Here is a 24,591-nt window from a genome sequence, read left to right as displayed (position 1 = left end):
TCAATGGAGAGAAGAGAGACAGGAAGAGGGAAAATGGGATCCTCATCCGTAGGCTGACCTGGACACCTAGACATGGCTGGAGCTGAAAGCAAAGGTTCTACTTGCCCAGGGCATGGATACAGGATCCGGGAAGCCTGGCTGGGCCACCTTGCTCACTACAGCCCCACAGGAACTAGACCGGCTCTCTGTGGGTGGCTGTGCCGTACAGTTGGGACCCCCCACACCGCCACACTGGGCTCCCACAGCCAGCCCCTCAACCCCATGGGCTCTATGAGGTAGCTGAAGCAAGGCAATCGCACGGGCTACACTGCAGGCCTCCTGCTCTTTCAGCCAGACAGGCAGAAGCTTGCTCTTCCCTGCGCTTCCAGAGCCCAGCAAACCCTGCACGGGGCTGGCAGTTCTTGTGTGTCTCAGACTGACACAGGGGCTGGGAGGGTGGGGCAAGGAAGACCTTACTGGGCAAGGAAAAGGCAGGTCCAGGGACCACTCCAGAGGGCAAGATCTTAGGGAAACACTTCTCCACAGGAGAGCAGGATATACCAGGGACTAGCGGGAAATACTCAGAGGCCAATCGATGGTTGCTGCCATGGGGGCAGTGGAACAATGGTGTGCAGAGGTGTGCCGTTCATTTGCCATCTCTGGTCTAAGTTGTAACATGTTCAGGAGCCCTCTGCACTCTTCGTGAACCTGTTTATGGGACGGACTGAAGTGAAAGGCATGGAGAGCCAGCTGGGAGTTGAAGATGAAGGGACCTGCAGGACACTGAACTAGCTTCAAGGAAATTCAGCAAGAAACAAAAGCTCCCCCATGCTGTGCCTCCTGGTCTGTGGCTCCCTCAGCTACACTGAAGCCAAGGCCCAGGTAGAGGTGGGGTGTAGTACCTCAAGCCCAGCTGAGCCCAGCTTCCCAACCCATGCCTCATTCTGTTGTTCCAGAAAATTCTTCCGTACAGACTGGTGAATACCCTGGCAAGTATGCAACCAGTAGAACCTTCAGGCCAAAGTACCAAGTACTGGGGTGTGAGGGGGCCACCAGACGCAAACATGTCAGCCATTCTGTGGATTTCTGAGGCTCATCAATTGTCAAGTCTCACGCTGTCCCTCAGGTGTCAGACAAGAGCTGGGGGCTCCCCCACAGGAAGTGAGATGTCAAGGTCATACTCCAGCTTATTCCTTAGGCAATGGAACCAGGGCAAATCTCAAGGATTGCACATTAAAGGTGGGGTCAGAAACAGAAACAGACTCCTAAGCCAAAGGGACAGTTGGGCACAGGGCCCAGCAACTGCTCCATGGACAGCGGTGATGGGCATCAGCAATGGCCTCCCAGGACTGAAACACACAGGCAAGCTTGTGGTAAAATCACCAGAGGCCCTTCCCTTCCTCCTAACCGCAATCCGATTTCACCAGACAGGAAAGCTCAGCACCAGCGTGGCAAAGATACCAGGTGGGGCGGTGAGGCTGGGGTGCACTGGAATCCAACTGTGCCAGCAACCCTCCTCCTTCCTCAGATCAATACACACACTGTCATGTGCAAAACAAACAAAAAACACAAAAAAAACAGAAACCTTCAGAAAGCATCCTTTGGGTGGTCTCGTCATTTGTGCAGGCTAGAGAGGCACCTGTGAATGATAAGGCTACTGAGAAGCATTGCCGGCCTGGTCCTGGCACCACCTGAGGGCTCCCTAACCGTGTACCAGCCCACAGCCACTTTCTCCAGGTCCCCCGTCCAGAGCAGGATAGCAGTTGGATCCCCAGCTCTGCGGGCCCTGCCCAGGGACCCCCTTCTCCAGGTTGAGAGAAGTAAAGGAGCCTCCAGGGCAGAGGCTCTAGGAGAGCCAGAGTTGCCCAAGCCCTGCTAATGGGGGAAACGCAGTCAAGGCCCAAGTGTGTCACTTGTCACAAGCCCTGAAGGGCAGAAGGGGGGGGTAGTGTCTGAGCCTCAAGCAGGCAGGGGAAGGCTCAAGTCACTTGTCCTGCCAGCTCACTGGGACAGCAGCTACAAATGGCAGCTCCTCTTTGAGACTCTTCAGCTCAGAGAAAAGTCAGTGACTTGACCCGTACACACCCCCACCTCCAGTGGAAGCCCATGTTCCGCAGAGAGAGAGGAATGTAGGAGGCCTTGCACATATGCCGTATGTATGTAAAACTGACCCACAGAATCCAAAACCGCAGACTGTCAGATGTCAGCCAGGTCGGAGCACCCTGGGCCTCAGCACCGGACTGCTGCGCGATGGGAGCCCTGCCTGGGCTAGGCCTGGGCTAGGCCTAGTTCGCTCCCTTCCCAGCACGCCCCCCGTGCCAGGTTCCCTAGGCGGTGGTGGAGGTGGGCTCCTGGGGCCCCACTTGGACAGGTGTTTCTGTGCTCGCTGCTCCTGGGCAGCAAGGAGCTTCTGAGACCCTTGGGGAGCTCGGTGACTGGGCCCCAGGACCCTCACAACCCTGCTCTCTGGAGGCAGTTGTGGCTTCTGGTCTTCGCTCAGGGCCGCTGTCAGGGAGGGAGCCCTGGCCACCAGCACTCAGGTCCTGTACCCTTTTGTTCAGGTCGTTGCGCTCTGTCTGCAGTGCCCGGCACAATTTCTCCAGCCGCTGGATTTTCACCTGTAGGCCCTCCAGCTCTTTGTCCCGGAGTGTTTTCTAGGGAAAGAAATGGGGCCAGAGTCATGTGGTAGAAAACATTCACACTTGAATGACACCGGGGGCAGATCAGAGCCCAAAGCTGGTTCCTTCCTAGTGAAACAGCCATGATGTGTGCCAAGGCCTGCTGCTGGCAGGGGGTGCTGCAGTGGAGAAGGGCGTGGCTTGAAGACAACGTATTTCTCCATTTATCCACCAGATGACACAAAGTCCGACCTGGCTTTTGGAGCCTATTTCCTTATCTGTTAAAATGGACTATGAGGGCACCTGGGTGGGTCAGTTGGTTAAGCATCCAACTCTTGATCTGGGCTCAGGTCAGGATCTCAGGGTTGCAAGACGGAGCCCGTCAGGTTCTGTGCTCAGCAAGGAGCCTGCATGAGAGTCTCTCCTCTCCCCTCTGCTCACACATGCGCCTGCACACACTGTCTCTTTCTCTCAAATAAATAAATCTTTTTTTTTTAAGGTTTTATTTATTTGAGAGTGCATGCACGTGTGCACAAGGGTGGGGTGGGGGGAGAGGGACAGAGAGAAAAGCAAACACCCCGCTGAGTGGGGAGCTCAACTTGGGGCGATCCCAGGACCCTGAGACTGAAGTCAGATGTTAGAAGTCAGATGCTTTACCAACCGAGCCACTCAGGTGCTCCTAGACAAATAAATCTTAAAAAAAAAAAAAAAAAAGGGACCGCTGACATCAACTTCACAGATCTTGAGAAGGTTCAATGAACTGGCATTATGTAAGACAGTCAGAAGGGTCTAGTATATAGTAGCTACTCCAGCAATTAATTCTTTTCTTCTGTATCTCAGACCATGAAATCAAATTACCTAAGCTACTCTGCATATGAACGGTATGCATCACTGGTACCCCTTGGTTTTTTGGTTCTTGAATTTCCCATTGGTTCTCTTTGCTTCTACTGCAGACCTACCACTGGGCTCACCATCTCCCATGGGGCAATAGTTGGCAATGCCTTTGGACCTGGACAGATAGACACGAGTCCCAGCTCCATCTCATGCCAGCTGCATGACTTACTGGTAGAATGTAGAGGGGAGGGCCCAACATTCAAAAACTGCAACCCTGTCTGCCACCTCTCCCCCCAGCTGCAGAGTACATTCAGCCCACCTCCTCAGCCATCTCAAGCAGGGCCTTGTTGCTGCTCTCCCACCGGGACCGGTACATGGTGGTTTCTTTCTCCAGCTTCTTGATCTTCTTAGTCATCTGGGTTATGGGACAGACAAAAGGAAATGGTCAGGCGGCCAGACCATCTGTGTATCCAAGATGGGGGAGCAGTCCCAAGGAGGCAAGGTATTACAGTGCCTCCAGTGCAACCGCAGGACATTGCAAGGTAGATGCCACCACCACCAACAGGGAATGACAAGGCTGCCCCTTCTCTAGGACAACCTGGAGGACGCACAGGTCAGTGATGCTTCCTTCAGAGGCGGGGTGAGGCTCTGATCCCTCCTTACAGGCCATCCTTGGTATCAACCACAGTTCGTGGAAACAGCTCCCTAGGAGGCACCCCAGGGGCGGGATCTTCCCCTGCAGCCACACCCAGCCTGGACACTGTTACCTTCTCCATCTCCTGTTTGAATGTTGTGAACACCTCACTGCTTTTGGAAAGAGTGTTCTGGAATTCCTCAAACTTCTCTGTGTACAGGGCCAGCTGGGTGAGGAAGAAGCCCAGAGATAAGATTAGGCCTCTCTGGAGGGCACTTCTGGTTAGCACAGTCAGACCCATCCATGGACCTCTGACCCAACAATTCTATTGAGATGCCATTTTTCTTTTTTGTTTTGTTTTTTTTCTTTTTTTAAACAATTATATTTATTTCACAAAGAGAGTGAGAGAGCACAAGCAGGGGAGTAGGAGGCAGAGGGAGAGGGAGAAGCAGGCTCTCTGTTCAGCAGGGAGCCTGACTCGGGGCTCGATCCCAGGACCCTGGGATCATGACCTGGGCCAAAGGCAGACGCTTAACTGACTGAGCCACCCAGGCGCCCGAGATACCATTTTTCTTTAAAACAAAACAGTAACTATGTTGTTGGAAGGACAGAATCCAAAATGTTAAGCTTAGAAAGCAGGATTTGGGATGACTTATATTTTGCCTTTGTATGTGTTTTCAAACTTTTCTTCTAAAATTAAGTACAATTAATGTAATTAAAAAACAGCCGTTCCATCCCTGCCTCCTCAAAAGCTGCACGACACTTGCAACTAGGAACAAAGTCCTTCAAGCTCACCTAGCCACCTGGTCACCACCACAGCAGCTGGGCGGGTCCAGAGAGAACAAAGGCTCAGCAAGGTCACACAGCAGTCAAGGTGGTCCTAGAATGAGGGTCCCCATTTCCCTCCCCCAGGATGGGGCCCAGCAAGCGGACCTCAGAGGCACAGGGTCAGGACCCACTCTGTCTCACCTGCTGCTTCAGGTGGGTCTCCTGCTGCTTCATCAGCTCGCACATCCTCTGGGACTCCACTGCCTCTTTGAGGAGCTATTTCCAAGACAGGACCCCAGATCCTGTCAGAAGCCCCTGAGGGGCTGTTTGGCCTTTTTTAGCCGTATGCCCCAGGACCCACTGAAGCGTGCTGCTCTCTGACTGAAGCAGCACCCTGGTCCGGCCTGGAACCAACCCCTCCCTGACAAACCTGACTATGAGCTGTGCCAGAGCCTAACCCACCTCTTCCCAGACGCCCCACCCTCAGGGCCCGAGCCTCACAAAATCCTTCTCCCGCTGGTGCCTCTCCTCTGCCTCCTTCAGCATCTCCTGGGCCTGCTGGAGCTTGGCGTCCACCAGCTGCTGCTGCAGGTCCTTGTGTTTGAAGACTTTGTCGATATGCTGCAGCAAAGCATGGTGGGAGGGCCACCTGTCAGCAGCTCCCTTTTGCAGGGAGGTCTGGGGGCTGCAGGGATGACCCATCTGCAGAGACCCGGGTCCCCTACCCAGCCTCCCATCTCATTCTGACATGCTGGACTCCGCGTGTTCCACAGCACGTGGGCCCCACATCTCTGGAAGGTCTACTTCCCAACCTCACCTTATTTCTCTCCAGTCAGTCCTGGGTGTGCAAAGGGATGAAATCGGCTCCCAGAAAGCCAAGTAATAAATACACTCAAACCTCCGACCCCAGTAGATCACTCTGCGGGACTAACAACCCTCACTTTTGGAGCCCAACTCCCTTGTAAATGGGAAGAAAGGACAAAAACGACACCTGCACCAACACAACAACTTAGCCCCATCAGCAAAGATCTGCCCCATCTAGAGACCAAGACTAGATGTGCGAATTTCAAGGCAGTCCTAACTGCTGGAGGGCCCTGGGAGCCAGAAGCGGGGGAGACAGAAGGAATGGGGAGGAGGTGGTGGACTCAGGGTGGCTTCAAAGGTCAAAGCAGCTGAGAAAAGGCACGTGGAGACTTCACCTACATTCTGGATAGCAAAGGAAAGGTGGCCAGAGTGAGTGTTGGCCGGACGGGGCTCCTCACCTCCTCCCGCAGCTCGTACTGCTCGATCAGCTTCTTGAGCCTCTCCGCCAGCTCCATGTTCTCCTGGCGCAGCTTGGAGTTGCGTTCGTTGTGCTGTTCCATCTGCAGCTGAATGTCATTCAGCGTCACCTGGAAGTGTGAGGTCACCTCCTTGCGCTTCTCCTCTTCCTCCCGGGCCCGCTGCACGCCTTCTTCCTGGGCAGAGAAGTCAGCCCTGGCTTCATCACCTGCAGCTCCCCAGTCAGCCAGGGTCTGTACCGACAACCCTCCCTGCTCTCAGAGTGAGGAGCAGCCAGGTTCCAAGACGTCACGCAATACGGGCCCCCAACGGAGCCCGTGTCCATCAGGGAGAGATTCTCTCCCTAGAAAGATGCAGACGTATGCTTAAGTGCCATTCTAGAGGAACCTGGATCTCCCCATGCCCATTCGTTCAGACTTCAGGTTAAGCAGTCTTGTTTCTGTGTTTTCATTTCTCACCTCTCCCCCTCCACTCCCAACTAGTTAAAATTCAGTAGCGGCCAGGTCGGTAAGACTATGCAGGATTAGGCATGTAGACACTACTGGTGGGAAAGCAATGTGGCACAATCTATGAAAATTTACAACGTAAATTTCACTTCTGAGGTTTATCCTATGGGTACATTGTGTACACTGAGCTGGGGATATACAGGAGAACTTCCACTGTAGCTCTATGGATGCAGGAGTGTAAACTTAGAAACCACCCAGCAATTCCTTCACTAGGGCGCTGATAAAATAAGGTATGTGAAATCAATGATGCTGTCAAACAGAATGAGACAGCCCTAACTAAACTGAGGGGAAAGACAGCTAGGCATTCTGGGAGTGAGAAGCCGGGACAGGATGTGAAACGATACACAGACGGCGGTTCCGTTTAGAGGACCCTGTGGAGAATCACGGACAGACACAGTTAAGTCTGTAGGCTGCACTTAACTCACGTGTAAGAAGGTGTACTTCTAGTGGTTTCTGCTGGACACTGGGATTGAGGAGGGTGGGCAACTAACTGTCACTTTTGATTTGCTATACTTTTGTCACCTTTGGATCCCTCATACCTTGTTTGTGGTAAAGTTGAAATTTGTCAAAGACCAACTAAAAATGAGCAAAATGCGTGGCAAAATACCATGTATTTGCTGACCCAAATATGTAGTAAATAAAGGATCCAGAGGTCATTAGCAGTGACTGGGCATTAACCAAACTGACCCCCACCCAGGAGAAGAGAAAAGACCCAGCATTCCAGACTAGGGCCGGGAGAGGAGCCACCCACCAGCTTTCTGAACAATGCGGAAGCCCTGCCTCCGGGGCTCCCTTTGCACCTCAGTCCTCACCTTACCTGAAATAAGTATGGGGCAAGTGGTAACAAGCAGCTGCCTCCAAGGTAGGGTGATGCTGGGGACATCTACATCTCTGCCAAAAGCCCACCAAAGAAAAGTGGAGGTCAAGGGAAGCCACGTGGCAGGAGCCAGCCCACCTTGAGGGAGCGGTTGTGGCGCTGCAGCTCACGACACAGGCTCTCCAACTTGCTGCGGGCCAGCACGGCCTTGCTGTGCTCCCCGCGCAGGTGGTCCTTCTCCTGCACCAGCTGGCTCTGCTTCTTCTGCAGCAGCTTCATCTGCTTCTGCGAGTTCCGATGCTCCTCCAGCTGAGGACGGGGAACTCGAGTAAGTGCTGCGCCGCGCTCTTCCTCAGGGACCCTTGCCCTCTCCCAACTCCAGCTGTCGACAGCCCCCACTGGACACCATGCGGGTGCTTTACACACTTCTCTGATAACCCCAAGGGCCCCAGTGCAAGGATACAGAAATGGGCACTTGGGACAGGCAGGGGTGCAGAGGCTGCAGGCCCCAGCTTCTCTGTGCTCTGACTCCAGAGACAAAGTTTGCAAGGCTCTCAACTCTTGGGACACTCATGCCCTATGCGGAGACCCCCTACCACCCCTTCTTGTACTCAACAGACCCCCATCACTCCCACTTGCTGCTCCGGGACTCAGCATCATTTCTCTCCTCAATGTGATTGCTGTTAACATTCTGGCCTTTTCATTACGGTTAGATCTTAAACTTCTCCTCAGACCCTGCCCTCTCCTCCAGCTCAGCTACCCTCCTGCAAGCCCATTCAACATGGATACAGTGCTACTCAATGATGTAATGACAGCTCTTCCAGAGGCCACAATAAAAAGGTAGAAAGTAGATGAAATTGACACTAGTAAAATATTTACTTAATCTAATATCTGAATCTTATAATATTCCATCTGAAATCAATGTAAAAACTTTTGAGTATTTTATTCTTTCCCTTTCCTTAGATATCTGAAATCCAATGTGCACCTTAGGCTCAGAGCACATCCAAATCCAGACTACCCACATGCATTTCAGCTGACTAGTGGTTACAAATATCCTGGACAGTCAGACCCAGATTTTGTCATTACCCAGAAGGACACACACCTCCATTATCTCATCCCAGGGCAGGACCACTATCAACTGTCATTCTCGCTCCTTCCCTCCAGTATCTGTGGTCCCAGAAAGTCTACCATACTGGACCTCCAGCCCAATGACCAACCATCCTTTTGCTTTCCTTAAACTCTCTTTTAAATAATCACTGATCTTCTTACCTGTCTTAGATTTCTTACACCCTTAGCTCTCTTGCCCCTTTCTTATGCCCCTTTCTACCAACAAAACTCCAACCCTGATATACCAGCCTTATGATTCCTCTGCGCCAGCACTGAAGCAGACTTGCCTGAAGTATCTCACTTTAAGCTCATGACCACCCCTCTGGGGCAGACCCTTGTCTGCCACGTGGCCCAACTATATTCCTTATGCTAGTCACACTCCTCTTCCAGAGAACTATTTTGTCCTTGTCCTCCTCCACCTCAACTCTCCTCTCTCCCAGCAACAACTATCTTTCTCATTTCCCTGAGAATGGAAGCAACCAGAGGCACAGGGGCACAAGCCCCGCCTCTGCCCAACTACCTCCACCTGCCCTCTCCTGCAGTCACTAGGACCTGGCCGTGCTTCCTACCACAGCCCATCCTCCCGCTCAGGCCCCTACCTCATCATCTACTGGAGAGTATCACTCTGGCGACTCAGCTCCTCCTCTCTTCATCAGTCTTTCTCTGGCTGGCTCATTCTGAAGGGGTGGTATCTTTTTCACATCCTGTCCCTTATTTAATCATTATAATAACCCCATCAGGCAGGTATGATTTCCCCAATTTTACAAATGAGAAAAATTCCCTATAGGAGAACTCCAGCTAATACATGTGAATGGAGTGAAAGAAGTTAAAAATAAGTAGTCAGGAAATGACCCTCAGTGGAGAAACACATTCATTCAAATTCTGATGGCAACCTGACAAGGGAGGAACCTGGCTGGACCCAGGTTTTCTCAATGTCATGAGAAAAAAGTTAGCAGTAAGATAAAGACTATTTTGGAGTAAAAGGAAAAAATGTTGTAAGGACCCAATGCATTAAAAGGACTTCCTCTAGACCCTGACACTTTAAAGAACCGGGGAGAGGTGTGTGTTAGAGAGTATCACGTGATCAGCACCAATCATAAGTATGAGGACGGCGCTGTGCATTTCCACGTTTTGGGGAGATGCACACTGAAGCACACAGGTGTGAGATGACGTGGTATCTGGGACTGGGGCCAGGAGCAGGGTTCTACCACTGGAATGTGAAGGGTCTCTTTTTATAGTCGGCCTGGAAGAGGCCAGCTGGGACCTGACTCCCCAAGTGACCGACAGGAAAAAGGCTGAGAGAGAGGCTGAACAGTAAGTAAGCCACCCACCTGCCCCTGCACCCTCAACCCCATGCCAGGTGGCCTGCTGACTTTCCGAGGCAGGGCGGGTGCAAGGAGAAGGGGGAGAACTGACCAGTTCAGCATACTTCTTGCACAGAGCTGCCAGCTTCTCCTCTGGGGTGCTCAGCGTGTTCAATGTCTGCATCAGCAAGGTGATCTCCTTCCCTGCAAAGCACAGGGAGCAAAAGCATGTACCCCCTTCTCTGGGGAATCTCCCCAGGCCTCGGCCCACACTCTTAGGCCCTGAGGCAGCCCTCCACCACTATACTTGATCTTGTTTGTTGAACTGGCTGTCATCCTGTCAAACCATGTGCTTCATGAGAGTGGCCGCCAACTCGCTTCTGCCTACTGCTGTGGCCCCAGTGCCGCCCAGTACTGTCCCTAGTGCCCACTGCAGAGGACGTGCTCAACAAACCTTTGACAGACAAATGACTCAGGCTATGTGGACACTCCGTGGTGAACACTGGGGGTAGGTGAAAAAAAAATGCCTGCTCTACCAGCTGGAGAAAAAAAGACATCCCATTGGCCAATTAAGTGCTACTGTGTTGATGCAAGGAAGGCCCTTCTGAAAGAGGACAGATGCAAAAAAGGAACAGGTCTCGCTGGGAACGACTAAACTCTTGTCAAGAGAGGCAGCCAAACAGTGAACTTTATTTATTTGTTCTCTCCCAAACACTGACCTTTAAAATGACTAAACCTTCCAATATTTGATCCCAAGATTAAGAAACAAACAAAAAAAACCCCACAAAACCCTCTTCCAATTAGAATGACCAGCAGAGGGTGCGGAAGTAACGACTAAGACATGGGTATAATATCACTTAACTTTGATTCTTTAACATTCACACCACGGCTCTCCCCCACCCCCAATAACTTTCTCTCTCTGTGCCTTAGTCAAGGGCTCTTCCTTCTGTCTCCCTGGAGGGCTGCTGTACATAGTACAGCACCAGCTCCTCAAGTGTCAACCCCAAGAGGCTCGAAAGATCAGTGTGGAGATTGCAAGCACCAGCACACAGGCTAGATCCAACCCCACACGTAGGTCTGTTTGGCTCCTAGCATGTTAGTTGCCAACTGTTAAAAATCCAGAGAGATTTTATGTAACTCTGCATAAAAGAAAGAAAGGGGGAAAAAAAAAAAAAAGGCTCGCTACACTTAGCCTGTAGTGTTACATGCTATCAGCATGCTGGGACCAGATGGCAATCACCCCTTTGGATGAAGAAGGCCACGTCTTGTCCATATAGGGTCCCCTGTCTAATTTGGCTTGAGTCTTCAACCCCGGTCTAGTCCAAATCTAACTGTAGAGAAGTGAAAACTAAGGACCAGAAAGGAGAAAGGTCTTTCCCAAGTTCACAGAGCAGGTTAAAAAAAGTGCTGGCTGACACAGGAGCCCACTTAGGCCCCCTGCTCTCCATTTTTTCAAAGATGGATCAGGCTAGATTCCGGTTCCCATCTACTCCCAAGGCCAGAAGCCGCTGTGCAGTGAACAACCTACATTCTCCGAGCCCATAACCCTGGCTTGGACCAAACTAATGTGACTTGCTGCTCTGAAGAGTAGTTTCCTCTGAATCCTGGCAGAGCAGGTTAGCCCAAGGAATGTCAGGTCCAAACTCCCCTGCCTCACCAGCCTCGCCAGTAGCTGCCCTCTGCTCACCCAGACCCTTGGCTTTCTTCTTCTCCTGCGGCCTTCGGTGATCTCGGTCTCCAACCTCGTCACTTGCCCGGATCTCATCTGTGCCCGGCTCCCCCTTGGAGGTCTCCTTCTCACCATTGACTACCGGGGTCTCTGGCTCAGGCTCCCCATTTCGCGAAGCATAGGTCCGGGATTTGTCTGCATCTTCGGGCTCAGCAGGCTCACCCTGTGCCCCATCCTCACCTGGGCCCCCCTGATTGTTGTCCACACAGTATGTACTCAGAATGTCTTCCAACTGGCGGCTCAGCTCCTCAGAGACATCACGGAGAGCCCCAGACTGAGCAGTTTTGGCCTGTGCTCCTACAGCAGGGCAGGATGAGGGGCAGAAGGAGAAACAAGATGGTTTTTCCATTGGCTGGGATTTTCCAGGCCCGAACTTACTCGTTCGGGTTAAATGCTGCCTACCTTCTTGAAGCCTCAGTTCATTCACCTATAAAAATGATATAATTGGGGCACCTGGGTGGCTCAGTTGGTTAAGTGGCTGCCTTCGGCTCGGGTCATGATCCCAGGGTCCTGGGATCGAGCCCCGCATCGGGCTCTCGACTGAGCAGGGAGCCTGCTTCTCCCTCTCCCTCTGCCTGCCGCTCTGCCTACTTGTGATCTTTATCTCTCTGTTGAATAAATAATAAAAATCTTAAAAAAAAAATGATATAATTATTTTCCATGACTGCCCACCACTTCTGTCGTGTGTGTGAAAGATATCAAGGAAATAAAGCATCCAGCACATAGGGATGGCTTGTACCTGCAGTTCAACATCTAGCCCATCCCCTCCTCCTCCCCACAAAAATCATTCCTGGCTATTAAAAAATTTCCAGGAAAGCCTCTGATGTGAAGAGCAATTACCCACTGGTGAATGAGGCTTTCTAACCTGGGCTGGCAAGTTGAGTGTCTCATTTGACTACCACCTCATTTTACCCGGTAAGAGCTTTCCTTCAAGACTTCCTTCCTGTGCTTAGAATGGGCGGCCCCATCAACACCCCCCACCCCGGCAAACGGGGATCGAGGGGTGGCACACACTCAGCGCGGTCCTCCTCTCATCCTACGGTTCCTCCTTCCTTGGTAAACAGCGGCAGAAGCCTCTAACTCCAGAAGCCACCCAGGCACACCGCAAACTCCTCCCCCTGCCCGCTGGAAAGCAGAGCTGGCACACACCCTCCGTCTTCCCCGGAGCCTGGCTGGAGGAACCTTCGGCTTCTGTGGCAGGAGCCGGCTGGCTGGGCTGCCCCTGGGTTCCCTCTGGTCCTGCTTCCGCTTGCCCCGGGTTGCTTTTTGGGTTGGAAGAGTTGCCCGACTGCTTGGCAGTCCCATTCTTTTTGTCTTGGTTCTTCATTGTGGTCCGCAACGCTAGGCTGGGAGCAGGTCCTATAGAGACACAAGCACACTCGCTATTTTCCGGACTTCGAAATTCTTCACAGCTTGGAGCCGAAATCCCAATACCGGGTGCACAGAGCTTCTCAGAACACACTGGCCGGCCTTCACCGGAGGGAGCCAACAACGGTTCTGTCTCTGGCCGGTCAGGGAAGAACGGCGCGCCCAGGCAGGTTTTCGGGCGCCGCTCCAGAAGCGGGGCAGGCAAGGCCTCCCTTTTCTCCAAGCCGCTTCCCGGCACTACAAGGCCCCCTCACCACAGGCAGAGCGCGGGATAGGCTCAGGGACGGAGACTGACGTGGCGAGATGCTCGATTTTCATCCCTCCCCCGGCCCCCAGGCCCCACGTGGGCCCCCCCACCCGCGCGCGCTGCCACCCACGCCCCGCGCGCCCTCCAGCCGCGCGCACCGCCCGGCCGCGCATGCGCAGAGGCCCCAGCTCTGCCCCCCCCCCCCCGCCCCGCTCCCCCCCCCACCCGGCCCGCGCCCTTGCGCGGAATCGCCGTGATTCTCCCCACTGGCCGAGAGCGTTCAGGCCCACAGACCTTCTGGTCATCTCGTCCGCCCACCCTTCGGGACACGCACCTCACCACCAACCTCCCTACAGCTTCGCCCGCTCTGGCCTCGCACCGGAAACCCTGGGTAACCGCTACCGGCCGAGCCGCCTGCTCTGCTGCAGCCAATCAATAGCCGGCGCTCTCGCGGGGCTTGCTGGGAAAGATGAAGCGAAGGCGGCCTCTCAGGCGGGTAAGTTAGGAAAGCGGGGGAGGGAAAGGACTACACCTCCCGGCATGCATCGGGGCTGACACCCCCGCCCCCAACTCCCAAGGTGCAGTAGAAAGGACTTTAGTTCTGAGAGCAGGATACCCACAGGAGGTCTGAAAGGAGCTAGTCATTCTGCACAAATGCTCGAGTTCATCTCGTTCCTATCATGCGTAACTTATGATTCGGGTCCAAAGCCCTGCGACTGGCTGTTCTCTCCTGCACGCCCCTACAAGGGATAGAATATTGGGCTGGGTATGAATTCCAGTCCTAGCCTCATTGCTAATTTGCTGTGTGACCGGGCCTCATTTTCCGTATTCAAATGAAAACTTCATATCAGTAGTAGTTCTTAGAGCGCCAACGGTGGGGTTTCCCATCTACTAGCTTAACCCTCGTAACTGCTTATGAAGATTAGTACTATTTGTCATTCCCATTTGCATCTGAGGACACAAGTCAAAAGTTACTTGTCCCATCACTATTGAGTGGTATGAGCAGGGATTCAAAACCAGGAAGTCTGGCACAGTACCCATTTTAACTCCTGGACTACCGTGCCTCGTATCCAGAAGAAATGGTAATTTGGCTAAATTATTTACACCCCCCCCCATATTACCACCCTGAGTCCCTCTTTGGAAGGGGCTGAGGGGGCTCTGCAAGAAGTTTGGTCTGAGCAGATTCCTGAATTTTTCTCTGATTGACCCACCCTCTACAGTCAAATTCCAAGTTGTACTGGGGCTAAAGACGGAAAACCCAAACTCTCTCCAAATGTGGTATCACAGTTCTTTACTCAGCTGCCTACGGATAATGGAATAATAGCCAACAACCCATGTGCCTGAAATTCAATGTGTAAATGGTTTGGCTTGTTTCCAGCCAATCCTGCCCATGCCCTCTTTTTTGTTCCCACTATACTTTTATTATTTTCAGGATTTCCCAGTTTTTTTACAGGTGCTGTTCCAGCTTCCAAAATGCCCTAACAAAAACAGTATTTCGAGGTCCAGCACAAAGGTCACTTCAGAGCCTTCCTAGTGCTCAACAGTCTGTCCCAGCTCCCTAGGTCTGGATAGAGCTCTGCAACAGCATTAGTAATGAGATGTTGAAATAATTTGCTTACAAGTCAATGAACATTACAAGAACTATTGGCTAAATTGTAGTTCTAAAGCTTAGCATCAGTCCGGGGCAGTGAATGAAATTGTGCAAATTGAGCACTTTTTCGGTTCTCCTAAGGGTGATCAGTATCTTCCCCAGTTAGACTTAAGGATAGTGCTCTTCCCCAACCCTTAGTCTGTTTACCAGGTAACCTTGAAAATCTGGTATTAAGAGTACAAAGATGGGACTCAAGCCAGAAATGTTTGGAATCCAGGTGTCTCCAGAACTAAGGCCCTGATTATTTCCAGAAAAACATGTTGGAAATCTCTTGAGGTAACATATAAATCAGGCCTTGATGGCTTCCCATTTTAAGAGGGTGTTCTAGGCAGAGATAAAGAAGATAGTAAGAACAAGGCCTTTGTGGGGTAAGGGGGTGGAATTGTATAGCTATAAGGATCAACAGTGGCCTACAGGGGCATGGCAGATAAAATTTGAGAAACATGGGTTAAAGGTTATTTTCTCCTCTACTGTAAAAGAAAATCGCAACAATATTAACATTTTCTAGTCGGTTGGGGAGATCATTGGGAAGGGTGGGGATTGTGGTAAAATAGAGCTCTCTTGCAGATTGTTTTCAAGCAGAAACTTAGGTCCAGTAGTGCCAGAAATTTTTCAAGTTAGATCTTTTAAGAAATGTTGGCAATGAATTAATACTCTATCAGCCAGCCAAAACCTTCCTTTTAGATTGAACCACCTTTTGGCTGGTTGTTTGTAATCTCTTGATTTAGGAATTGACCTAAATGGTCAATTAGGAATATGACCCCTGTGGCTGAAAGGGCTGTAACTGAAACTGATAAAATGATGTCAAAATCCTGCAGAGATACTCTAGAAAATGCAAACTAAACAATGTGACAGAACATGTATCAGTGGATGCTGGGGGTTTGGAGGGAAGGAGGGACTCCACAGAGGCACGTAAAAACTTCTGGAAGTGATGGGTATGTTCACTATCTTGACTGTCGTGATGGTTTCATGAGTGGATATGTCAAAACTTACGAAACTGTACATTTTAAATATGTGCCATTTACTGTATCTCAATTATATTTCAATAAAGCAGAGTGAAAAAAATTCTTGGGGTGCCTGAGAGGCTCAGTTAGCTAAGCGTCCAACTCGAGCTCAGCTCAGGTCTTGATCTGATTGATCAGGTCTTGATCAGGACTGTGAGTTTGAGCCCTGTGTTGTGGTGGAGCTTACTTAAAAGAAATTCTTGGGCTGCCTGGATGGCTCAGTTGGTTAAGCATCTGTGTTTGACTCAGGTCATGATCTCAAGGTCTTGGGAGCGGCCAGGTGTTGAGCTCCCTGCTCATTGGGGAGTCTGCTTCTGTCCCTCCCCCCCAGCTCATTTGCACACTCTGTCTCTTAAATGCATAAATAAAATGTTAAAAAATCTTTATAAGCAGGAGCAGGCTGCTGCAATCCTAATTCCACTGTTAGGCCACACGTTTAAACACTCTTACCTCATTCGCTTCCAAAAAATCCAGTTAGGATGATTCGAAAAGAAGACGATTTAGAACTTTGCAACAGGTTTTTTATTTTTGCTTTATATCTAGTACAGTGTTTGAAACCTAAAGAAATACATTTTCTCTTCAAATTTGGATGTGTATATAAATATCATTTGTCTGGACTCAGCACACTCAATGCCACGGTTTCTTGGCCTATGTCTGCTCTGAAATCATCAAGCTTTTCTGTCTACCCAGGGGCCCTGAGAACATGGAAAATAGCCAGAGTTTATAGTTCTTAGAAAACTAAAAGCAAATGGACTTGGAAAGAATAAACCAATGAAGAAAAAGTTTTGATTCACCTTCCTAGGGTCTTTAGCTGGGAACCCAAGCTGTTTTTGAAAGACATCCAGTCTGACCTCGGTGGCTGGGACCTCATACCCACCCTATACCCCTCCTTAGCTTCTTTAGTCATCAATCAAAGGCAGATCCCATGGAAGCTGGCTATAGGAGACAATACCTGACTCTAGGGTCTAAGGGTTCTGGTAGAGGTGGGACTCTTGAATGACATCCTGAGTCAAGAGGCTCCCAGCCAATTTCAGTATCTGAGCTTTGACTTCCTTCACCGGCCCCAGGGCATGGCAGAGTTTTCTCTCCCCAAACCAGGAGCTGAAAATCGAACTTACACAGGGGAGCAGGGCTAGTGTTAGGAAAGGGGTTTAGGTATGTGCCAACAAGGACATCAGCAGTCAGGCTGGCCAAGAAATAGCGAGGTAGGCCCAAACCCACTGGAGACCTTTAGGACACACTACAGAAACCTTTTTCCTGGGTGTTCTGGGCCCAAAATTTAACGTTGCCTCCCACACCCAGTTTTGGCTCTGCACATACCCCAGGTCTGATGCAAAATGCTCTCTCAGAGGAAAATAACAGCTTTAATTCACAGACTTGATTGGTATTGACTTCAAATTCTTCCCTTGTCATGGTCTTAAAGTGGGGATGGGGCTAGTGGGTAGACAGTGGGATGACTGAATCATTTACAAAGGCCTTGGCCAAAGAGCAGCTAGTGCCTACTACACGGATCCCCTCAGGGCCAAATTCTCAGCTGGCTGGCTTAACAAAAGTCTTCGAAAGTTAAGACACAGAAAAAATACTGGACAAGATTGGTCTAGAATGTGCAATCCTAAACGGCTGTGGAAGAAACCTACTCTGAGCAATATTGCAGTCTCACACTCACTCACTTCTAGGACAGTTTCTAGGACTTCTAGCCATTTCTAGGAAAGTCCTACCTAGAAGATGTTGCTACTGGTAATGAGTACTTCCTATGGTTCAGTGCAGAGCCTCACACCTTTCCCCAGCCTGCCAGGGAGGCCTGCAGCCTGCCCGTCCTCCCTATGGCTCCCCGCCTTCAACTGAAAATCCAGAATCTGAGCTCACAGACGAATCTACTAAAGAATCCCAGATGAGGAAACCAGGCTGAGTGAGTCTCAGGGAGAAGAGGGAAGCACTGTTAGGCATTCATCTCCTTCCCTTTTAGTTTGCTAGAAACAAGTAGCTCTAGGGCATAGAGGGAAACACGTAGACGTGAGAACATGGAAATCTAGTTCTTTCTGCCAGATGGTTTTCATTTTAAACTAGTGTGACTTGAGAGAAATAGAAAAGTGTGCCTGAGAGCTTTCTTTCACTCGTCCTTGACCAAGTACAGTAGCAGCTATGATCTGTGCAGTTTAGCTCTAAAAAATAGGGTTCTTGGAAAGTGGCTTCCAGGGCAAAGAGTAGAAAGAATAGATCTAAGGGTTCTAGGTAAGGGGGTGGGTAAGAGCAAGGGTCCCTGAAAGCTGAGGTCATCAGTGCCTGCTCCTCAGAAAGGTCATTTGTCCGCACTGCCCCAAGTAACCAGGCCAGCCAGCTCAAAGTGGAACCCGTGAGGTCTCACTGGAAGGTGGCAGCCAACGCCAAGGCCACACAGTCACCTGGGAACAGCTCAGAATTGAAGGCAGACTTGTAACACCAGAGACTCTATTAGTACTAGAGAAGATGTTGGGGGTGGGATAACCAGAGGGGCTGGCAATAAAGAATGGCTGGTACCGTTCCAACAGTCCTTGAACACTTCAGCTAAGACAGAGGCTCCTTATTCTCGAATCCACACCTAGATACCTCCAGCTCCAGCAGAGATCTTAAAATGGATATAGCAGCCGTGTGCCAGCATGTGAAGAATCCAAAAACATGTCTTTTCAAGCTATTCCCTACAAGAGGCTGCAGAGCCCCTTCATCCCTACAACATCCATTCAGAAATCTACCGGAAAGCAGACTTTGACCTCACTGAGGCCAGGGTCTGATGCCCAGATGGGGGCTGCCCATGAAGAGTGGCTGTGAAGGTTGGCCTACAGAAATAATGTTTTGGTTTCCAAGAGAACCAAAGGAGAGGAGGAGGAGACACTGAAGGTAATGTTATTGCCCCTGGGGGCTGGAAGAACCTCACCTGTGGACTGAAAGAGGGGTCAAAGGAAATAGTGGGAAAATATAGTCTGAGGAAGACGTCAACGAAGGAAAGCTCCTAGAGGCCACTTTGTGAGAAATCTGTTATGCTGCACCCTGGGAGACTTCAGCCTTTCAAGTCCTTGGAGAAAACTGGCTCTAAGCAGCAGCCAGACGATCAAAAAAGAGTCTTCCATCTGGTATAGGCCCCAGATCTGAAGTGCAAGATTTTAGAGGAGTAGCTGTGAAAAGCAGGGTGTGTATGTCTCACAATAAAAATCTGGCCCCAACGACAGGGACTCAACTATTGCTTGAGATGTACAAAATAGGTCCTACTAAAGTGCTTTGCCCTTGGGATAAGGACAAGGGGGTAGGGGCAGGTGGCTTTTCTTTGAACTGTCGGGGAAAATTTTTTAATGGAATCAGTGGGCCAAGTGACAGAGGTCCCGCCCCTTGCCTCCTTGTGAGCCAGTATTTGTCATTCCTAAGCTGAACAATAGCATCTGACATACTAAGGTCAGGGTACTAAGGTGGCACAGCACTGGTGTGACTTTTCAGGGATAACCGCAAGCCCCACACCACCTTCCTCAGCAAATGGTTCTGAAGTTGGATCTCAACACTAGGAGAGGGCAAATTCAAGACCAATGGCCGATAGTGAGCACCTGAACTTTAGATCTGTAAGCAGAGGGGTAGGGATTTAACCTGAGCCAGAAGGGATGTGCAGGAATGGGAGTAAGAATGGCACTGTCTCTGGGGAAGGGCAACTACAGCTCAGCGCAGGCACGGGACTGACCACGGTGGGTAAGCAGGGGCAGGGCAGACTGTGCCCACAGCTCCACAGTTGGTCTACACTTAGCCAGCAACTTTCTCCACTCCTCTCCCCAACAACTGGACTTTACTCTCATGTAATCTACCGAAGCGTAGGCAAGCCACTGAGGCATCGTACTAGCTTTACTCAAAGAGAAAAGGCATTAGGATTATAACTGTCACAAGGATAGGAAAAACCCAAACCAGGTCCAAGAATCCCAAACAAGGAAAGATACCAATAACTCTCACAAAAGTCCCAAGGCTGCTAAGTTTCTGTGACCACTGGAGAGGCAGCTGTGTGTGATACCTTACGTGGCCAGGGCCTTTGAGACTGAATCTGAGAAGGCAGACTGCTTTCTAGGTTTCCTGATATAAGCAGGATGCTTAGCAATAAGGACTAGAGTGGTAGACTTCTCTGGGCCCCGGGGCCATCCTTGCTCCCTTCAGGTACTGGGACTATCAGACCAGGCTGACCTGCTATATAAAGGTTCCAGAGCTAAGGGTTGGTCCCAGGTGGTGGCCCAGAACCTGAACAGCGAGGAAAAGGACCAAGCTCAGGCTCCCTGAGCGAAGCGGCTTTCCCTTCTCATTTTGGTCTTCCTCACAGTATCCTACTTATAGAAATTACAGACAGTTCTTCCTCTTGAGACCAATTAAGATTGACCTATCTAATATATAGAATATAAAAAAATACAGAACTTTTTGACATTCTCTCCTTTGGAAGTAAAATATACATGATCCAACTATGGAAGAAGAGGAGGAAGAAGAAAGGCCAAAGGCAGGGATCCCTGGCTATCCCAATACATGACACTCTCACTCCACCTCCTCTGCAACTTATGGGTCACCAGAGCAAGGACTTTCTCCTCAGGAGAGAGGAAGGACCACCGCCCCCTGTCTCGTGCTTAGGAGAAAATACAGCTACCTCAGAGGTTCATTCAACTCCGAGGGGAATTTTCAAGTAAACAAATGAAGTTGGGTCGCACCATTGGAAGGTGGATAGGAAACATGGGATCAGTAGCGACACATGGGAAGCCCCATCTGAAGGCCTGTGCTCCTCCCCTCCACTCCCACTGGTGTACTTGCCCCTGGAGGGAAGGAGTTCTCCCAAACTAAAGAGTCTGGGAAGGGGTTAGAGGGAGGAAGGAACCTTTTTCTCATAGTGACCTCCCCCTCAGCCTCCAGTCCCAGACCATGCTGGCAGCTGGGATTCCTAAAACCAGGAACTCATGGCTCTTGGAAAGAGCAATCTTAATACAAGAAAAATGTGCAAAAGAAAAAAAAAAATTAAATAACTCAATCCAAGCATACAAGATTAATATTCTGTCAGAGCAAGAACACTTTGTTTTGAATTTCTCCCCTCCCCTCCCACCCCCCACCTCTGGAATAGTCCATCTGCTCAAGTACCCAAGATAAGAGTTACACAGATCAGGGCAGAGAACTGGGAAGGATGAAGGAAGATAAAAGGGAAGGAAGTCACCACTAAAGGAAAAAACAAAAACAAAAAACAAAACAAAACAAAAAAAAAAAACAACAAAAATTAAAAGGTGCAAAATTGATTACCTCAGTCCTCCTTTGTCTACCCCTGGGCTCCTGGGTTAAAGACATATGTGCAGCCAAAATATAGTGTAAGGAAGAAAAACCCAACACGTCCCCTTCTTGTCACAAAACCCAAATGTGAGCCTCAGATGGTTCTGTCTGTCCAGAGGGTGCTCCCTCCAGGGAAGGGGGCGGAGCAGGTCAAGAGCACAGTTTCCAGGGCAGCAGAGGTGTGTGGTGGCTGATGATGGGGGGGCTGGTTTCCCGCCCACCAGAGGGCTGCTTTTCCGCTGGTTGGTGGTGCTTCCCATCCCCTCCCCTCCCCGGAGGCAGACATTATAGCTGGAAGCCCTCCATAGGGGCCTCAGGCTGCTGGAAGATGAACTGCTGTTGTGTCTCATCCACCTGGGGAGCCAGGCTGCTGTCATCATCTTCTACACCAAAGTAGTGCTCAATGAGGTCAAAGGCCTTCTGGTAGATTTCCTGGTTCTCATGGCTCTGGAGAAACTCAATTTTATCCAAGCCTATGGTGGCAAGAAGGAAGGAAGGACAAGAGTAAACTGTGATTGCTCTTCTATGGGGCCATGAAACATTTATGTTTTCCCTTCCCTGAGGTACGTTAGTGTTTATCAACTAAGTAATACAATCAGATCTGTCTTTGACAAGAAAGGAGAGCCAAGACTCTGTACCAAAACTACATAGCCCCAAAGGAAAAAGACCAAAATGTCAGTTCTAAATCAGAAGTTCTAGTCCTGATTCTGCTTTAACTACCTGTGTGGCCTGGGCAAATATTTAACTTCTCTGAAGCTCTCAGAGATGAGTGATGAGCACTTTTACTGGAACTTGCTAGGTGAGCTGAAAACATACCTTCCTGTGCCTGTTTCTCTCATCAGTTGTGGAGCTCTATTTCTGCATCTGTGCCATGCTTACTTATCAAAAGAGAAGGATCTATTGCCCCTCAGAGGGAGAAGGAAACGATGCGATAAAACCTTGTTCAATGATGACCCCCCCCAAATCCCACAGCTTTACATGTAGACTACTTTGGGGGCCCACAGTCCCTGGGTCCTGACCTGGAACCTCTCTAGTTAAGGCAGAGGTGAGGCTGGAAGATAGGACACATACCATAGGCTTCCTCGATGAGGCCACAGTACGGGTTGACCCCTGAGCCACTGCGCTTGCCCTCTTGCTCTCCAAGCCGAAGGATGTTCTCTAACCCATTGAGGGCCACCTGCACAATCTTTGAATCCATCACAGTCAGCAAGTCGCACAGGGGTTTGATGCAGCCGAGTGAGACCAGGTACCTAGGGGCAGAGACCAGGGAAGTTCTAAATTAATGCAGGGCAAGAGAGGTACGAGGCAGGTGCTGTAGGGCCTGTGGGTCTCCTTCACACATGTCAATACTCTTGGCAACCCCCTTTTGCTGAGCCTTCATAATCACCTCTTCATCTCAATCTCCACTCTTCCAGTGCTCTGGGTCTAGTCATTTCCATGGGGAAGGCTGCCACAGACTGCTCCTCCCTGTCTCAACTGTCCCCCCCCTTACTGTCTGTCCCTCCCACATTGAACACATTACTTCCCTGCTTAAAATGTTCGGTCCAAGCTCTACAGGCCTGACAAAACAGGCCCTCTACAGTTAGTTTCCTACCCTCCTTTTTAGCATCATCTCCCATCATTCCCTTCTAAGGGCATAAAGTAAACATTTCCAGGTTTCTGATTCTTGTACCTTTACTCATGTTTTCGCCTGTCCAAAGGGCTTTTACAACCCTGAATCCTTCAAAGCTTAACTCAAGATTATCCCTTTTCTCCCAAGAGTTTAAATATGCTAAATATATTCTTACTCCTCTCTTCCTGGGCCACAAGCTGAGGGGAAAACACTTGTCCAGTTCCCATCACTCCTACTCATGTTGATGATGGAAACCAAAATCAAAGACCATACTCACATACACACAATGGCTTTCTATTTGCTTCTCTCGAGTGTCACCCCTCCCCAAAATGATTTCCCAAAAAAGTTGCTATGAATGAATCACAGCATGGTTCCTCCTTCATTTGTATGGATAGCTGACAATTATATAGATTTAAATTCTCTGGAAGGTAGAAAGTAAAGGAGAGATGGATGTCTGTGTCCTAGTTTTCTATTCTCTAGGAAGGAAAGAGGTACATGCTTTAGAGGAATCTATTCCAGATTCCAAAGCCAATCTAGCAGCGTACCACTTAAACCTGGTGCTGTTGGACCGGTGTAGACCTATCCCAGGAAGAGCAGTTTAGTGGTTTTTGTAGACCATGAACCAAGAATAAGAGTACACATATCACTCAAGACAGTGAAAAACGAATGGATACCTGATCTGCTCAGGGGTTCCTCCTGATGTGGCATTGGTGATGGCCCAGGCTGCCTCTTTCCTTGTACGGAACTCTGCTTTCTGAAGGATTTCAATCAACACGGGGAAGATATTTGCATCTATGACAGCCTGAGAGAGGATGGGGGGCCAGGGGGGAAAGACACACACAGAGAGTCACTTTAAGAAGATTAAGCAAATCTAGCCTACAAAATTAGCTAAGATTCAGACATCTCTCTCTTCCTGGGGGTCCTTTGTTCTTCCCATAGAATCAAGAGGCTACAGAGAAACCTGGCTCCTTATAAATCTTCAACAGCACACAGACCCCAATTTCTAAAGGGAAACAAACTGTTTCTTCTAGATCCAAATATCCCACAACCTCTCATGTTCCCACCTGCTTCTGCCCCACCCCCTTCCCTTCTACTTGTTTCACCTGTATTTGAGCCCTGTTGCCAGCAGTGATATTTGAAATGGTCCAACAAGCTTCCTTCCGGATTGACTCCTTGGGGCTGCTCAGCAAGTGGAGGAGGCAAGGGAGGGCGGAACAGTTAAGAATGACCTAGAACACCAAAAGCACAGGCAACAAAAGAAAAATCAGGTAAACAGGACTTAATCCAAATTAAAAACTTTTGTGCACCAAAAGACATCATCAACAGAGGGAACAGGCAAACCACAGAATGGGAGAAAATATATGCAAACCATTATCTGATAGGAATTAATATCCAGAATAAAGAACTCTTGCACCTAACAACAAAAAAACCTGAGGAACCTAATTAAAAAAATGTTGAAAGGGCTTGAACAGACATTTCTGCAAAGAAACACAGATGGCCAATGAGCACATGAAAAGCCGCCAAACATCGCTAATCATCAGGGAAATGCAAATCAAAACTGCAGTAAGGGAGCACTTGGCTGGCTCAGTTGGTCTAACATCCGACTCTTGATCTCAGGGTTGTGAGTTCAAGCCCCATAGTCAGTTTGGCGCCTACTTAAAAAAACAAACAAAACAAAAAACCAACAAACTAAAATGAGATACCATTTCACACTTACTAGGATGGCTATTATCAAAAACCTCAGACAATACAAGTGTTGGTAAGGATCTAGAGAAATCAGAACCTAGTACGTTGCTGGTAGAGATATAAAACAGTGCAGCCACTGTGCAGA

At 49.8% G+C, this 24,591-nt stretch overlaps 2 protein-coding genes across 4 annotated transcripts in view; both read right to left on the bottom strand.

Annotated features, from left to right (window-relative positions):
• Positions 1 to 2,114: 2,114 nt before the first annotated feature.
• On the bottom strand, positions 2,115 to 13,618 carry LOC111143202 (taxilin alpha). 3 transcript variants are annotated; one of them, XM_022496757.1, is made up of 11 exons: positions 13,527 to 13,618; positions 12,727 to 12,936; positions 11,536 to 11,874; positions 9,961 to 10,052; positions 7,576 to 7,746; positions 6,096 to 6,290; positions 5,335 to 5,454; positions 5,035 to 5,109; positions 4,199 to 4,291; positions 3,751 to 3,846; positions 2,115 to 2,633 (listed from the first exon to the last, which is right to left on the bottom strand). In XM_022496757.1, the coding sequence occupies exons 2-11, from the start codon at positions 12,902 to 12,904 to the stop codon at positions 2,307 to 2,309; spliced, it is 1,686 nt and encodes a 561-aa protein (XP_022352465.1). In that variant the 5' UTR covers positions 12,905 to 12,936; positions 13,527 to 13,618; the 3' UTR covers positions 2,115 to 2,306. The 3 variants fall into 3 exon arrangements, with proteins under 3 accessions (XP_022352465.1, XP_022352466.1, XP_022352463.1); XM_022496758.1 differs by lacking the exon at positions 13,527 to 13,618 and having other exon boundaries at positions 2,115 to 2,429; positions 2,463 to 2,633; positions 12,727 to 13,159; XM_022496755.1 differs by lacking the exon at positions 13,527 to 13,618 and having other exon boundaries at positions 12,727 to 13,159.
• Positions 13,619 to 16,352: 2,734 nt separating this feature from the next.
• Positions 16,353 to 24,591, bottom strand: part of LOC111143219 (karyopherin subunit alpha 6) — a 56,776-nt gene continuing 48,537 nt past the window's right edge. Inside the window, exons 11-14 of the mRNA XM_022496793.1 lie at positions 23,864 to 23,989; positions 23,435 to 23,562; positions 22,220 to 22,398; positions 16,353 to 21,621 (exon numbers count right to left, since the gene is read on the bottom strand). Coding sequence (XP_022352501.1) covers positions 21,434 to 21,621; positions 22,220 to 22,398; positions 23,435 to 23,562; positions 23,864 to 23,989 — 621 coding nt within the window. The 3' untranslated portion in view covers positions 16,353 to 21,433. The remainder of the gene's footprint in view (positions 21,622 to 22,219; positions 22,399 to 23,434; positions 23,563 to 23,863; positions 23,990 to 24,591) is intronic.

This window comes from Enhydra lutris, unplaced genomic scaffold, assembly GCF_002288905.1.
Source record: "Enhydra lutris kenyoni isolate GAN:26980312 unplaced genomic scaffold, ASM228890v2 scaffoldscaffold9, whole genome shotgun sequence".
Taxonomy (NCBI): domain Eukaryota; kingdom Metazoa; phylum Chordata; class Mammalia; order Carnivora; family Mustelidae; genus Enhydra; species Enhydra lutris.
Note: the sequence above shows the minus strand (reverse complement) of the source record. Positions and strands in the feature narration are given on the sequence as shown.